The following is a 13,485-nucleotide window of genomic DNA, read 5'->3' as shown; positions in this document are numbered from 1 at the left end:
ATTACAGGTGTGAGCCACTGCACATGGCCTATCAATTTCCATTAACTGGTGCTTTAAGGCTTACGATTATGACTAGGTGTTTAAATGAAATGGGTGTTGTCCCATTAGTGGGATCAGACAATAAGAAACATTAACAATAACTAAGATGGTGTTTTATTGGTAATTAATGCTGAGGCATATCTCAACATTACTGTTTATTTCAGCAGCTTGGCAAAGAATCCTATTTTCTGCTAACCCCTCCCTGACTTTTTAAATTTTTGTATGTACTCAAAACATACACAAAGACAAGGGAAATCTTTTAGTTATATGCAATTTTGTAATGCAGATTATAAACAAATACAAAAAACAATTAAAAGTAGTACATAGCCCCTTCTTGCTATGAATCCAGGATTCAGGAGGTAACTCAATATTAAAACTAAAGCAGACTATACACAATAGGACATAAAGAATGAGTGGTATTTCCTTCAAATTGGACACCTTGTGAAGTGATATATGTATCCCAATGATGCAAACGATGCTCAAAACTCTTCTATCTAAAATAGCCTGTAGAGCTACCACTAGAAAATTAGTCTCATTCCTTTACATGCAGAACCCAACTTGGCTTCTAAAATGTTTCATTAGACTTGGTTCTAATGCCTTTGGGTTGTTTCAAAACCTGAAAAATATCTTCAAAGGATAAAGGTTTCTGACCATGAAGGATATTTAAAAGAATGAGCCACTGGTTTTGGAGGTCATTTCAAAAAAGAAATTTCAAGCATTTTGTACATTTCTGGAAAAAGCGTCTATACAATGTTCTTTTGGATGCATAAATTCCATCACTTTTAGGAAAAAGTCAAAGTGCTCTACAGTCAGCAAGTTATCTTCAAAGGCAAAAGGGCAGAAATCTCCACACAGTCAGCATGTGCTAGGGCACTCTTTCCATTCCTCTCCTCTTGAGCACCTTGTGGCAGAAAAGCTGCATAAGGTCACTGAGAAGATCCAGATCCATGTGTGGTAGGCGGGTTCTGCAGGTGAAGCTTGAGTAGTTTTCGAGCTGGCGAAGGATCTAATTGTTGCACACTTCTCTTCCCTGTAGAGAAAAGGGGCCGAAGTTAAATTTCTATTGAATTCACATAACATTTATTGAAAACTTAATGAGTGGACACTGTGCCAGACATTGAAGGGCATTACAATGACAAATAAGAGAGTTTCTGTCCTCAAGGAGATGGCGGTCTGATAAGAAAGCCAGCCACCACTACAACCATAGTACAGTGTGATGAATAAGAAAATGAAGGTGTGTATAGCAAATAATTAGGGCGGGAGAAGGTCAGGAAAAGCTATGGAGGACTACTGTCAGTGTCACTTAGTGGATTCTTAAAAAATGAAGAGGGAAAAGGGAATGGTTTTTTTTTTTTTGAGACTGAGTCTCACTCCGTTGCTTGGGCTAGAGTGGCGTGGCGTCAGCCCAGCTCACAGCAACCTCAAACTCCTGGGCTCAAGCAATCCTTCTGCCTCAGACTCCCAAGTAGCTGGAACTACGGGTGCACACCACCATGCCTGGCTAATTTTTTCTATTTTTAGTAGAGACAGGGTCTCACTCTTGCTGAAGCTGCTGTTGAACTTTTGAGCTCAAGTGATCTTCCTGCCTCAGCCTCCCAGAGTGCTAGGATTACAGGCGTGAGCCACCACACCCAGCCAGGAATGCGTATTTTTTAAGTCATGGATTTACGAAAAGAACAGTTCATGGGAATTTAATTCCTAGTCCACTGTGCTTTTGTGGAATTTACATCTACAAATTTCCCATCAACTCTGAGTATTCAAAACATATTACTTATTGTGGGGAGAAAAAAAAATTACCTGATACAGGTCTTACTCTCTGGGACCATATGCTTTGAAGGGCAGTTTGTATCTCAAAGTCTATCAAGTAAGACAGCCCAAGCTCTGTTCCTCTCAAGAGACAAGCTTACCAAGCTGTAATGACACCTTCTGGAAGCACTGGGTACTTTCATCCATAAAGGCCTGCAGCTGCTTCACAGATCCTTGCAACTCATCCATCTGCACACAAAAGACAGCTGTGAGCTACAAGGGTCCATGGCTTCTCAGATGGTCCTCAAACCCATCAGACAAGCTCCTACTCAGGAGCTTTGGGCTTGCTGTTCTTCCAATGTGGAATGTTTATGCCAGACATTCTATTTGCTCCTATCTTCCCCAGGCTGCTCTCTGCCCCAGAAGCTGACCCGTATGACCTCTACCAACAGGATGCCATGTCCTCTGGCTTCTTGTTGGGTATGGCCAAGAGGGAGCCCAAGTGGGAAGGGGCTGAATGAGGTCAGGCTTGCTCCTGGAAGGGTCATCTTGAGTTACCTATGTCCCTTAACTGAAGGTATGGCTCTCTCAAAGCGGCCAACTATGTGACTTTCTTCCCCTAGGTGCCACCCCCAGGTGCTCCTCCTCCTCCTAGAGCTCTGCTGCCTCTAAGCCCCAGGTTACTGCACTAACCCTTGTGGTTTCCCCAATATCCACACCTTCATACATAGCCTCTTTGAAAACAAAGTCTTCTTGAATTGCCCTATTTCAAATGCCATCTGCTTTCAAAAAAGAAATTTCAAGCATTTTGTACATTTCTGGAAAAAGCATCTATACAATGTTCTTTTAGATGCATAAATTCCATCACTTTTAGGAAAAAGTCAAAGTGCTCTACAGTCAGCAAGTTATCTGATACCTGGATTGACACAATACTATTCCCCAAACGTCCTCAGGGCTCATTTCCTTCAAGTCTCTGTTCAAATGGCATCTCGGAGGGGCCTTCAATAACCACACTGTATAAAATAGCAACCTGCCACCCTGTCTGTACTCTGTCCCCCTTACCCTGCTTTATCAGCTCTTACCACTGTACAGTAACTTGTTTATTATTTTTTAATTGTCTCTCCATGTTTCCTCAAGATGGAGCTGAATATACTTATTCCGTACATTCTCCAGGTCTTTTAATTTCTAAGGATTATAAGGTAGCAAGGCTGGATAACTCAACCAAATAAACATGAGCCCACTTACCACCAACTCCATACAATCAAAAACTCTGTTCTGGTTCTGTAATATTTTCTGGTAGTCAGGCTTTGTATTAAGCACTTCACTTTGGGAAGACCCAAGATATGTTACGGGTTCCACTTTGGCTTCAGTAGAATCTCTAAAAACAAAACAAAACAAAGCAAAAGAGCTTTCAAGGAATTTTATAATCATTTTCTGGGAAAGATATCAAAGATTATCTTGGGAAAAAATATTTTATAAGGCTGAATCAGTTTCTTCCAACCTACCCTAGGTATTGGGCAGCTCTTATTAATAAGAGGTTCTCAATAATTGTCTACTATTAATGTTTTTATACCTCTGGATTCCAGGAAATGCTGGAAGCTTCAGGTCAGTTGACTCCACCTAACAGTAAGGTCCACATACAAGGACTATACTTGGGGTAGAGTGAAGCCAAAGCTTGGTATTCTAAATTCAATGTCTATGATCATTTACCAAAAAAATGCTGGTCTACCTCAATTATCTAAAATAACTGAATAGGACTGAGAGTTCATCAAAACTGAGGATAACCCTTTACTAATAACAAATACGACAATTTACTGGGTGCTTAGTAGGTGCCAGATAGTACTAGGCACTTTCCATTTAACTTCATTTAACATTCTCAATAACCCAATGAAGATAGGTATATCCCATTTTCAAATGAGGAAACTCAGGCTCACAGAGATTAAGTGACTTGCCCAAGGACCCGAACGAAGTCTGTTTCCAGAAGCATTCCTCTTAACCTATAAGCTTTGCCACAAAGTTTTTATTTGCAAACTGCCATCTTGCCCATTATCTATCTTCATAAAAAGAATAAGGGGTGAATAAAGTAACTGATAACCGTCATGGCCAGTTTGGGGAAGGTTTTCGAACTATGTTCTTCAAAGCCCCTCTCTACTGAGAGGCCACTTTTGCAATTAGGGTTTTAGCTTACATTTTGTAGTTGCGTTTCTAGCTAAAATTTGGTTTGGAAAACAAGCTTAAAACCACTGGCTTAGATGTTCAACTAAATCAAACTCTAGCACTTTCCCACTTTCCTCTGCCTTTAAGACCCAACCAAAGATCCTCTCTCCTTACACTCTCCTCTACCACCCCCTTTCATGTCTTTGTGTCTCTACAAAGGTCCTAGCCAGGGGCATCCCCCAAACCTGCAGCCCAGAAGCTATGTGGTCACTGAAGTCCCTTGACTATGGTTCCTGGCCCAGCCCTAGGTTGCCAGGTACAAGGCAGAGATGTGCCTGTCTCCTCCAGGATGTAAAATGGCAGCCAAGGACACAGAACAGAGGCAATTCTGTTCTTGGACAGCAACTGGTGACACCAACTCTCCCCTCCTTCTCCCTTATGTTCCATTTATGGTTAGAGAGTGCTATTAATAATATAGACTTTATAGAAGCTTGCTGAACTGACTGGCCTGTAAGATAGGATTCATCATTCAATTTGTGCTAACAGAAATGAAATAAACTCAAATAAAACTCCATAAGGTAAAAAGACAGCTTATTTCCAATTCATAGATCTAACCTGGATAATATCTCTTCAGCCTCCGCCTGGTAGCGCAGCAAGAGCTGATCCCAAGTCTGACGTTCTAAAGAAAACCTATAGAATCAGGAAAAAAAAATTCAGCTGATTTTTTTGTCATCTCATTCTGAATCACTCAGGACAACAATAAGTAAGTTAGGTGTATAATCTGGTTATAAAATGTGAGTTGAAAGGCCATAAAAGGAAAGCTTGACCCATTCAGAGAACATTAATTTAATCAAATCAAACCTGAGTTCTTAAAATCAAATTAACATCCTATTCCCTAGACTCCACTCTATGAAACTGGCCATTAGTACAGCCTGTAAAACTCTCAATATACAGCCTTCTAACTTCTGGTATTGATGTTTTAGTACTGACTCTCTGAATGCAATGCTTACTATTCATTTTTCCCAGGTTTATTTATTTTCCCCAGGTGGAAAATGAATTTAGATTTTCCAACAAAAGTTTGTTCATTTTCACTTACTTTGTTATGTATTCCTTCATCTCAGCCACTGATGCTGCCAGAGACAAATCTGATGCTTTTCTGGGAAACAGATAGGATTATGAGATTAACAGGAATCTTTCAAGAAACACTTGATTGAATATAATGCCTTACATAATTTTAATGGCAATAAAACATTCGTAATTTTTATCTTTCAGTTTTGCACTAGGTAATAGCATTCTAAAGTATCTCTTTATGTTCTGTCTCTCATCGATTCCAGTTCAAACCCTGGTCAGATTAACCTTTCTTAAAATATTCCTTTTAATTTTTTTGCTTGCTTAAAAACTGTGACTCTCTACTGCATACAGAAGAAAAGTCAAAACTCATTAATCTGGCACTTAAGGCTCTGTAGTTTCCTGGCTCCACCCAGCTTGCCAATTTTGATTCCTACTGTTATCCAATGGCTCAGCTCAGCTGTGTGAGTAATTCTAACGGGAAAAAAAAGCAGGCACTGAAAATGCCAAAATATTGCAGAAGTACTTGGTACTCTACCTGGCAAAGACAAATTAGTGATGCTACCATTTATTTTTTCTACCAATGCCTGTGACACTCAGCCTCTACCACCTCTGGCTGAGATGCAATAGCCTATGTTTAAACACACTACATTAAGAGACGCTATGTTAAGCTAAAATATTTTTCATTTCCTGACAAGCAATGTCAATCCTAAGAATCCATGGAAAAGTAGACCTTTTGTAGTCAAAACTTAAAAGTTCATGATGTAAGCCCAAGTGACATGATTTGTTACAGGGTAGGAATGGGGGTTGGACATGTTAGTCTTGTCCCTGTAGAGAAATTACCAGTTTTGGGAGTAGGATTTTTAAATTCCTGCTAATGTTCTTGCTTGCCAAGAGCCAAAGAACAAAAGTTTCTCTCATTTTGCATGGTTAGCAAAGATCTGAAGAATGCTTTTCCCCTCATCTTTTCACAGCTGATTCCTTCTCACCATTCAGATCTTACAGGTCTCAGTCCAAAGGTCAAGGCACTAGGGTCTTTTCTGAATACTCTAGCTAAAGCTGCTCATGCCCTCACTATCATATTTATTGCCTTCCTAGATTATCACTATGTGTTTGACTGTTTCCTTTATTACAATGTATGACAAGAGGGACCTTGCTTGACTTACCTATCACTATATTCCCAGTATCTAAAAAAGACTGGCACATAAGATGCTGGATAAATGTTTGTTGAGTGAATGAACAACTTTCTAGTTATAATCAAAAGTCTTTTTTTTTTGAGGCAGAGTCTGGCTCTGTTGCCTGGGCTGGAGTGCTGTGGCGTCAGCCTAGCTCACAGCAACCTCAAATTCCTGGGCTCAAGCCATTCTCATGCCTCAGCCTCCCGAGTAGCTGGGACTACAGGCATGCGCCACCATGCCCGGCTAATTTTTTCTATATATATTTTTAGTTGTCCAGATAATTTCTTTCTATTTTTAGTAGAGACGGGGTCTCGCTCTTGCTCAGGCTGGTCTTGAACTCCTGACCTTGAGCGATCCTCCTGCCTCGGCCTCCCAGAGTGCTAGGATTACGGGCGTGAGCCACCGCGCCCGGCCAAAAGTCTTAATTCAATTATAATTTAGGACAGAAGGGGAACTGCTCTTACCCATTTGAATCTTCAAAACATTTTTGTAGAGTTCCATCACTTTCCAGTTTGTCTGCAAAATGCTTAAATTCTTCAGAAAGAGAAGATGCTAAAGAAAACAAATTTATATGTTATAAAATGAAGAGAATATAAATTTTCATAATGAGCTGCTGACAAAGATATAATATACTTAAGGTAGCCTCGGCTCTAGGGTCCCCTGTTACATTTTGGCCCCCTACCCACCCAAAAAAATGGTATAAGTTTACAGAAAGATTTTATTTTTTTTCTTTGGTAGGTACAGATAAAATGGAAGACAACTCCTCTTTGGCATTTATGATAAATAGTTTTATAAATGACTAGTGAAAAAGCAGTTTAAAAGGTGTATCTGCACTGATATTTCATTCTTTTCAAGAGATTTGAATTGCTAGACTGGAAGAGAAAACATTACAGAAATCAGGCAAAAGGAAAGAATGTAATAAGAGGCAAATAAAAAATTATGGGCATGAGGTGAAAATAGGTCTCTGCTAGACTTGAAGAGTCCACTATTAAATTCAGGTGAAAAATGCAGAGGGGAAGGTTATGTTAATTACCTATCAAGATAACTCTGGCATATTTACTTTAATTATGGTGATGGTACAATTCTGAGATAAACAATTTCAACTGTCAAGTAAGCCTGAGGTCTTCTAAGTGGGTAACATTGAGGATTTCTGATCCTGGATGATTGCATATTTACACTATTAAGAAAATAGCTAGTTCTTAGAAAGCTGAAAATCAATTCCTGGCAAAGAATATTTTTAACTTATATCAAAGACAAACAGCTAATTTCTTTACTATATAAAGAGTTCTTACAAATCAATATAAAAGAGCCAACATCCCAATTTTAAAAAATGAACAAAGGGCTGGGCACGGTGGCTCATGCCTGTAATCCTAGCACTCTGGGAGGCCGAGGCAGGCGGATTGTTTGAGCTCAGGAGTTCGAAATCAGCCTGAGCAAGAGCGAGACCCCGTTCTCTACTAAAAATGGAAAGAAATTAATCGGACAACTAAAAATACATAGAAAAAATTAGCCGGGCATGGTGGCGCATGCCTGTAGTCCCAGCTACTCAGGAGGCTGAGGCAGAAGGATTGCTTGAGCCCAGGAGTTTGAGGTAGCTGTGAGCTAGGATGACGCCACGGCACTCTGGCCCGGGCAACACAGTGAGACTCTGTTTCAAAAAAAAAAAATAAACAAAGATATGAATAGATAATACATAGAAAATAAAGTACGAATAGCTCTAAAAATATGAAAAAATGCTTATCCTCTTCAAAAGAAAAAGGAAGACAAATTAAAACTATAAAATATCTTCTATCACTTATAAAATAGTAAGAAAATCTAAAAATTTGATAAAATTGTGTTGGCGACAATGTGAGAAAACAGGTACTTGCATATATTGCCGGTGAGAGAATAAACTGATAACAACCTCTCTGGAAGGCAATCTCATAATTTCTATCATTTCATTTGAACAAGTTAATTCCAGTTCTAGGAATTTATCTAATTTTTACTTGCATATGAGCCAAAAAGCATGTGTAAAAAATGAATTCATTACACTACTCATTTTAATAGCAAAAGACTAAAAAAATGCTCCCAAAAGCCCATCAGTAAAGAACTGGTTAAATCAAATATGGTTCCATTTATATAATGGAATATTATGTGGCTACCAAAATGTCAAGGTAGCTCTACACATGTGATGGAACAATCTGCAAGATAAATTGTTAGGTTAAAAAAAAAGACAAAGTATAGAACAGTACACAGAGTTATTCATATGATTTTAATGAATATTTGGAAAAGCAATAAATATCTCTGCAGGGATACACAAGAAACTGGCGGCTATAGCTGCCTCTGTGGAGAGGAGCCAAGACTAGGGATCTGAGTAGAAGGGAAGATTACTTCTCATTTTCATACCCCTCTGAGCTTTATAATAAGCATAAATTCTTGCAATTAGGAATAAAAAGGGAGTTGGTTCTGTAAATGGGGATCCTGCAAAGGAGGCTTTGGCTTCCCGGGGTCAAAGATCACTCATCTATTCTTAGCAACTTACCTTTGGCTCTAAAACTTTCAACACTGAAGCCCTTAGAGTCCCTCAGGAAAGGTTCAAGTTTCTGAACAGAGAACTAAATAAAGAAAAGCATTTTCAGTATAACAACCAAAATTTTCCAGGCCAGTCCTAAATTCATGTAACTTTATGATGTTTAATAAATGTGAAACTAAATATGATTTAATTTTTACACCTAAGACTTTCCACATAAACAAATAAATAGATCAGGAAAAAATCCTTTGTTGCTCTGACTATGCATTTTGATTTTTGGCTCAGGGAAAAATGGTTATTATATTCACACAGATTACTTGCTTATCTAAACTGATACAAGCACCAGTTAGCGATATAACACACGATACAACTTTAATAAAAAAACTCTGTAACATGGGTCATATGTTGATTTAGCATGTAGTCAGATGTCAAATGTCCATAATAATTTAGATTTTTATCTCTCAACCCATTTCAAATTCCCATCATTTACTATATTGGGGAAATCTCTGTTTGTTGTTCAGTTAGCAGCAACAGCACCAGTGGGATTGGTAGAAAGCCCAAGCCAAAGAGAAATCAGCTGCTGGGATTAAATCTGGCTGTTAAATTAATCCCACCTAAAGAGAAAAATCTTTTAATCTTTATAGGTTAACCACACAGTATTGATATCTCTTAGAGGTCACCATTACAGTTAAAAAAAAAAATTACCCAGTCCTTAGAATCTTACCTGGAAACTGGAAAGCAGGAGAGAGCCAAGCCGTTTGCTTTCTGCTAAATTGACACTGATGGACCTGCTGAGCTCTAACAAAATATTGTCAGATTTAAGGAACCGGATACTTACAGTTAGCAGAGTAACAAAACTGAAAAATTTCCTCCCTCTTGATGCAGTCCAACTTAAGGCAAGAAGCAGCCTTTTCTGATTAAAGTGAAAAATTCTAATTTTTCCATCTAATTTTTTCAGGACCATTGAGGAATGAAGTTTTCCCATTTGTGCATCCAAACTTAAAAAAAATGCTATAAGAATCTATGTATAACATTAAAGTGTTGTTTTGTTAAACAAGGTAAATAAAAAATAAAGTAACTTTTTTTTTGATGATTCATATTCACTATTTTAAGAAAGGATCTGGGAAGATTTGAGTATTTTTATAAGAGAGGCACTACAATGTGCTTTAAACATATTGTCTTAAGAGACCTCTTATAAACTCTATGAGTTCCATTTCACAAATGGGGAAACTGAAGCTCAGACGGGAAATGACTTGTTTGAGGCCAGAGACTGGTGGAGCCAGAATTCAAACCCAAGTCTGAATTTATGCTTTTCCCACTGATACCACACTGTCTCTCTATAACGGCCTAATAATATTAGTAGCTAACATTTATTGAACACTTGCTATATAAAAGCATCTTATTAAATGCTGTGTATACCTCATTAAACTTTGAGGCAAGTATCTTAATTCCATTTAATTTTTAATTTTTTTTTTTTTTGAGACAATATCTCACTCTGTCACCCAGACTAGAGTGCAGTGGCATCATCACAGCCCACTGCAACCTCAAACTGCTTTGCTCAAGTGATCCTCCTGCCTCAGCCTCCCAAGTAGCTGGGACTATAGGGATACACCACTACACTTGGTTAATTTTTTAATTTCTTGTAGAGACGGGGGATTGCTATGTTGCTCAGGCTAGCTTAATTCTATTTTGATGATACATGATGACACAGGTACTAAGGCTGTACAGTAATAGGTAACTTGCCCAAGGTCATATAGTGAATTATCAGACTGAATTGGCTGGTTATTTTACATAATTATGCCACTATATCCTCAGGCAACTACAAGATGTAGATACTGTTTTTTCATTTATGCCCATTTAAAAACAATTACATGGCAAAGCAAGTTTGCTTTGGGAATTATGAGAGCTACATATCTTTTTGCCCTGCAGCTTCAGCTGGCTGTTTTCAAAGTTGTCTTGTCTCCTCTCTTAATTATCACCACTGTTAGGCAAGAAAAACAGGATACTTTCTGCCTATAACCAAGGAAACCTGGAAGGTGGCCAGGAATAACCAGGCAATACCAATCTTATTACGTTGGTGATTTTTTTATTATACAGAATTTTAAATCTAAATGCTCTGGCACAGAGCTGAGGGTAGGGCTAATCTTGGGAAAGCACTAATGTTTTCTCAGCACATCTAGGGAGTAAAACATATGGGCATTATGGCAGCAATTTTCTGGTGTGCTAGGTGGCTGTTTTTACCCAGATTTCCTTCTACACATCAGACCACCTGGAAGTGAAGTAATACCTTAAAAGTAATCACAACAGCTTAACATTTGAGGGCTTACTATGTGCCAAGTACTGTTATATGTCAACTCATTTAATATGCACATAACCCTGTCAGATAGGTACTATTTCATCCCCAGTTCATTGATGAGGACCTTAGAGCAAAGAAGGTTAAGTAATCTGCTCAAGAGCACACGGCTATTAAATAGTATGTTCTTCCTGAAATGTGCTAGACTTTCCACATGACATCCTGTACTTGATGCTTGCTGAGATACAGTTACTATTATAAATTCACACAGAATAACACAAATCAAATTCAAATACAGCATCCCTAAAAACTAGGTTTTCACTCTAGATATTTCTATGTGCATCTTCCCTCTGAGGTATTTCCAGTTATAAAGGCTAAAATCAGGTATCAACCCAGGCACTTTCTGTTCCACTTTAGGGTATGAGGCAGAAAGCCACAGGAAGAAATTTTTAATGTTTCTCATCCTAGCAGAGGTGAGTGAACAATTAGAAATCAGAATTTCTGTTTGTGGCAGCTAATCATATGATCTACATAGCAATAATACTGAACATTTAGTAGGTGTTTGACAACAGTACTTATAAATGTAGAACATCCCCACAGGGTTAAGTAGTATTGTCTCCATTTTATAGATGAAGAAACTGAGGCTCAAAGAGGTGAAGTGATTTGCTCAAAGTCACATCTATTCAACATCTTTCACAATCTAGTCTTAACCTACCTATTCCTGTTCTCTCCTGCCACTCCTATTCCTTGTACTGTTTTTTTATTTTTTAAGAGATGGGGTCTCACTATATCATACTAACATACCTCACTGCCTCTTATCTGAGCTGGAACATCACTCTCTTATGTAATAGCACCCCACCTGTGATGCCCTGGTGAATGGGAGGCAGTGACTTCCGCCGGTTCGTTTCTTTCATACTTGCTCTCCGCCAGGATTGCCTCCTGTCTTGATGATGTGCAGATTGTTCTTGAGTAGACAAATGAAGGGACCTCGACTGAAGTCCTTCCTGGTGGCTGGGATCACAACTTCCCCCTTTTATAAGGCTAGAGTCAAGGTAAATTCTTTCCTTTGAAACACCTTGAGTCATCTCCAGGGAGGCAGATGATTTAGTAAACACTTCCACAGGGCCAAGATTTGATTCCAATTGATGATCATAAGTCTTAGACGTCACTGGTGGTTCTTCTAGCGTTTGTTACAAAAAAGTCAAGATACAAAATCAAACCCACCACAACTAAGTATTTGTGCAAAAAGGCGGAAAAAGCAAATGTATGCCCCAGATCATGGAAACATTGAGGAAGTATCTCAGCAAATACAAGAATATGCAATTCCAAATCCACCAGGAGCCAGGAAAGGATTTGAGTATGGCTCAGATGCCTGAACCCAAGGCAAGAGGTACTGAATTTCACTACAATACTTACCTTCTATGATCTCTGATCTAGTCACTGAAGTCATCTTGGGTGGGCAACTCTGAAAATAGGAAAATGAGGTGATCTGTTCTTCACATTTTAGCTCCACTCTTAGTGGAACAGCACCCAGCATAAGCCCTGTGCTTTCCAGCCTCTCTGAACTGCCCTCATCCACCTCCTCCATAGAGAGTATCAAGAGGGGTCAACACCTCCTATTCTGAATTTCTACAGAACTTATTGTTAGAAATACTCACATCTCCCATAACACACACCCTACCTTACTTTCCAATTATTTTGTGTTTAACTCGTCCTGCATTTGCTAATTCTGTTGATGACATTATGATCTCCCTGATCTTCCAAACTAGAAAAACCTTATTATCCTGTACTTATTATTCTTAGCTCTCCAGCTCCAAAGTCCTATCCATTCTACCAATAGTCCCTCTAAGTCTTTTCTCCATTCCCACTGTTACTAGTTCAGTTCTCATAATTTCTGCTTCCCCCTCCCACTATCAGTCTCTCCATTAGTTTTCCTACAACCAGTTGCTCCTCTCCAATCCATTCTTTAGACAGCTGCAGAGGTTTTTAAAAAGTGTATTCAACCCCTTTCACAAGCTAGTCCTAACCTACCTATTCCTGCTCTCTCCTGCCACTCCTATTCCCTGTACTATTTTTTTGTTTTTTAAGAGATGTGGTCTCACCATACCAAACTCCTAGCCTCAAGTGTTCCCCTGGCCTCAGCCTCTAGAGTAGCTGGAACTATAGGTGCAAGCCACTGTACCAGTCTCCCTGTGCTATTTTTGAATCCTTGCACACATTTGTCCTTCTACCTGTAAAATTTATTCATCCTTCCCAACCACTTCTCTTTGACAGAGTTGGTGGCTACAGACTGCACCCCTCAGTCTCCCAAGCACTGGCTATAAAATCTATTTACATGTCTGTCTCTCCAGCAAGACCGAATTAGTATTCCCAGTGTCTCTAAGGGACAACTGACTGGAAGAGGGCAGGGCCATGACAGAGGCATCTCTTTATCTTCCATGCTACCCCTCCTTGCCAGCAGAAATCTGTCTGTGGGGGTGCTTAGTAAAGAGAAA

The 13,485-nt window shown here is 39.0% G+C and overlaps 1 protein-coding gene across 2 annotated transcripts; it reads right to left on the bottom strand.

The window, feature by feature from the left end:
• Window positions 1–757: 757 nt before the first annotated feature.
• DSN1 (DSN1, MIS12 kinetochore complex component) lies at window positions 758–12,440 on the bottom strand. Of its 2 annotated transcripts, XM_012658943.1 has the most exons (10): window positions 12,407–12,440; window positions 11,850–12,170; window positions 9,422–9,495; window positions 8,710–8,782; window positions 6,653–6,740; window positions 5,039–5,098; window positions 4,558–4,632; window positions 3,031–3,163; window positions 1,947–2,034; window positions 758–1,069 (listed from the first exon to the last, which is right to left on the bottom strand). In XM_012658943.1, exons 1-10 carry the CDS (start codon window positions 12,438–12,440, stop codon window positions 966–968), a joined length of 1,050 nt encoding a protein of 349 aa, XP_012514397.1. In that variant the 3' UTR covers window positions 758–965. The 2 variants fall into 2 exon arrangements, with proteins under 2 accessions (XP_012514397.1, XP_012514398.1); XM_012658944.1 differs by lacking the exon at window positions 11,850–12,170.
• Window positions 12,441–13,485: the final 1,045 nt, after the last annotated feature.

This window comes from Propithecus coquereli, unplaced genomic scaffold (assembly GCF_000956105.1).
Source record: "Propithecus coquereli isolate 6110/MARCELLA unplaced genomic scaffold, Pcoq_1.0 Scaffold590, whole genome shotgun sequence".
NCBI lineage: Eukaryota > Metazoa > Chordata > Mammalia > Primates > Indriidae > Propithecus > Propithecus coquereli.
Note: the sequence above shows the minus strand (reverse complement) of the source record. Positions and strands in the feature narration are given on the sequence as shown.

Bases quoted from the DNA above. Each gene is read 5' to 3' on its own strand.
- DSN1 (XM_012658943.1), bottom strand. From the start codon at position 12,440: ATGACTTCAGTGACTAGATCAGAGATCATAGAAG. The intron at 12,171-12,406 runs GTAAGTATTGTA...AACAAACGCTAG, and splicing joins TAGATCAGAGATCATAGAAG to AAGAACCACCAGTGACGTCT. The intron at 2,035-3,030 runs GTAAGTGGGCTC...TTTTGTGTGCAG, and splicing joins TTGATTGTATGGAGTTGGTG to ATGGATGAGTTGCAAGGATC.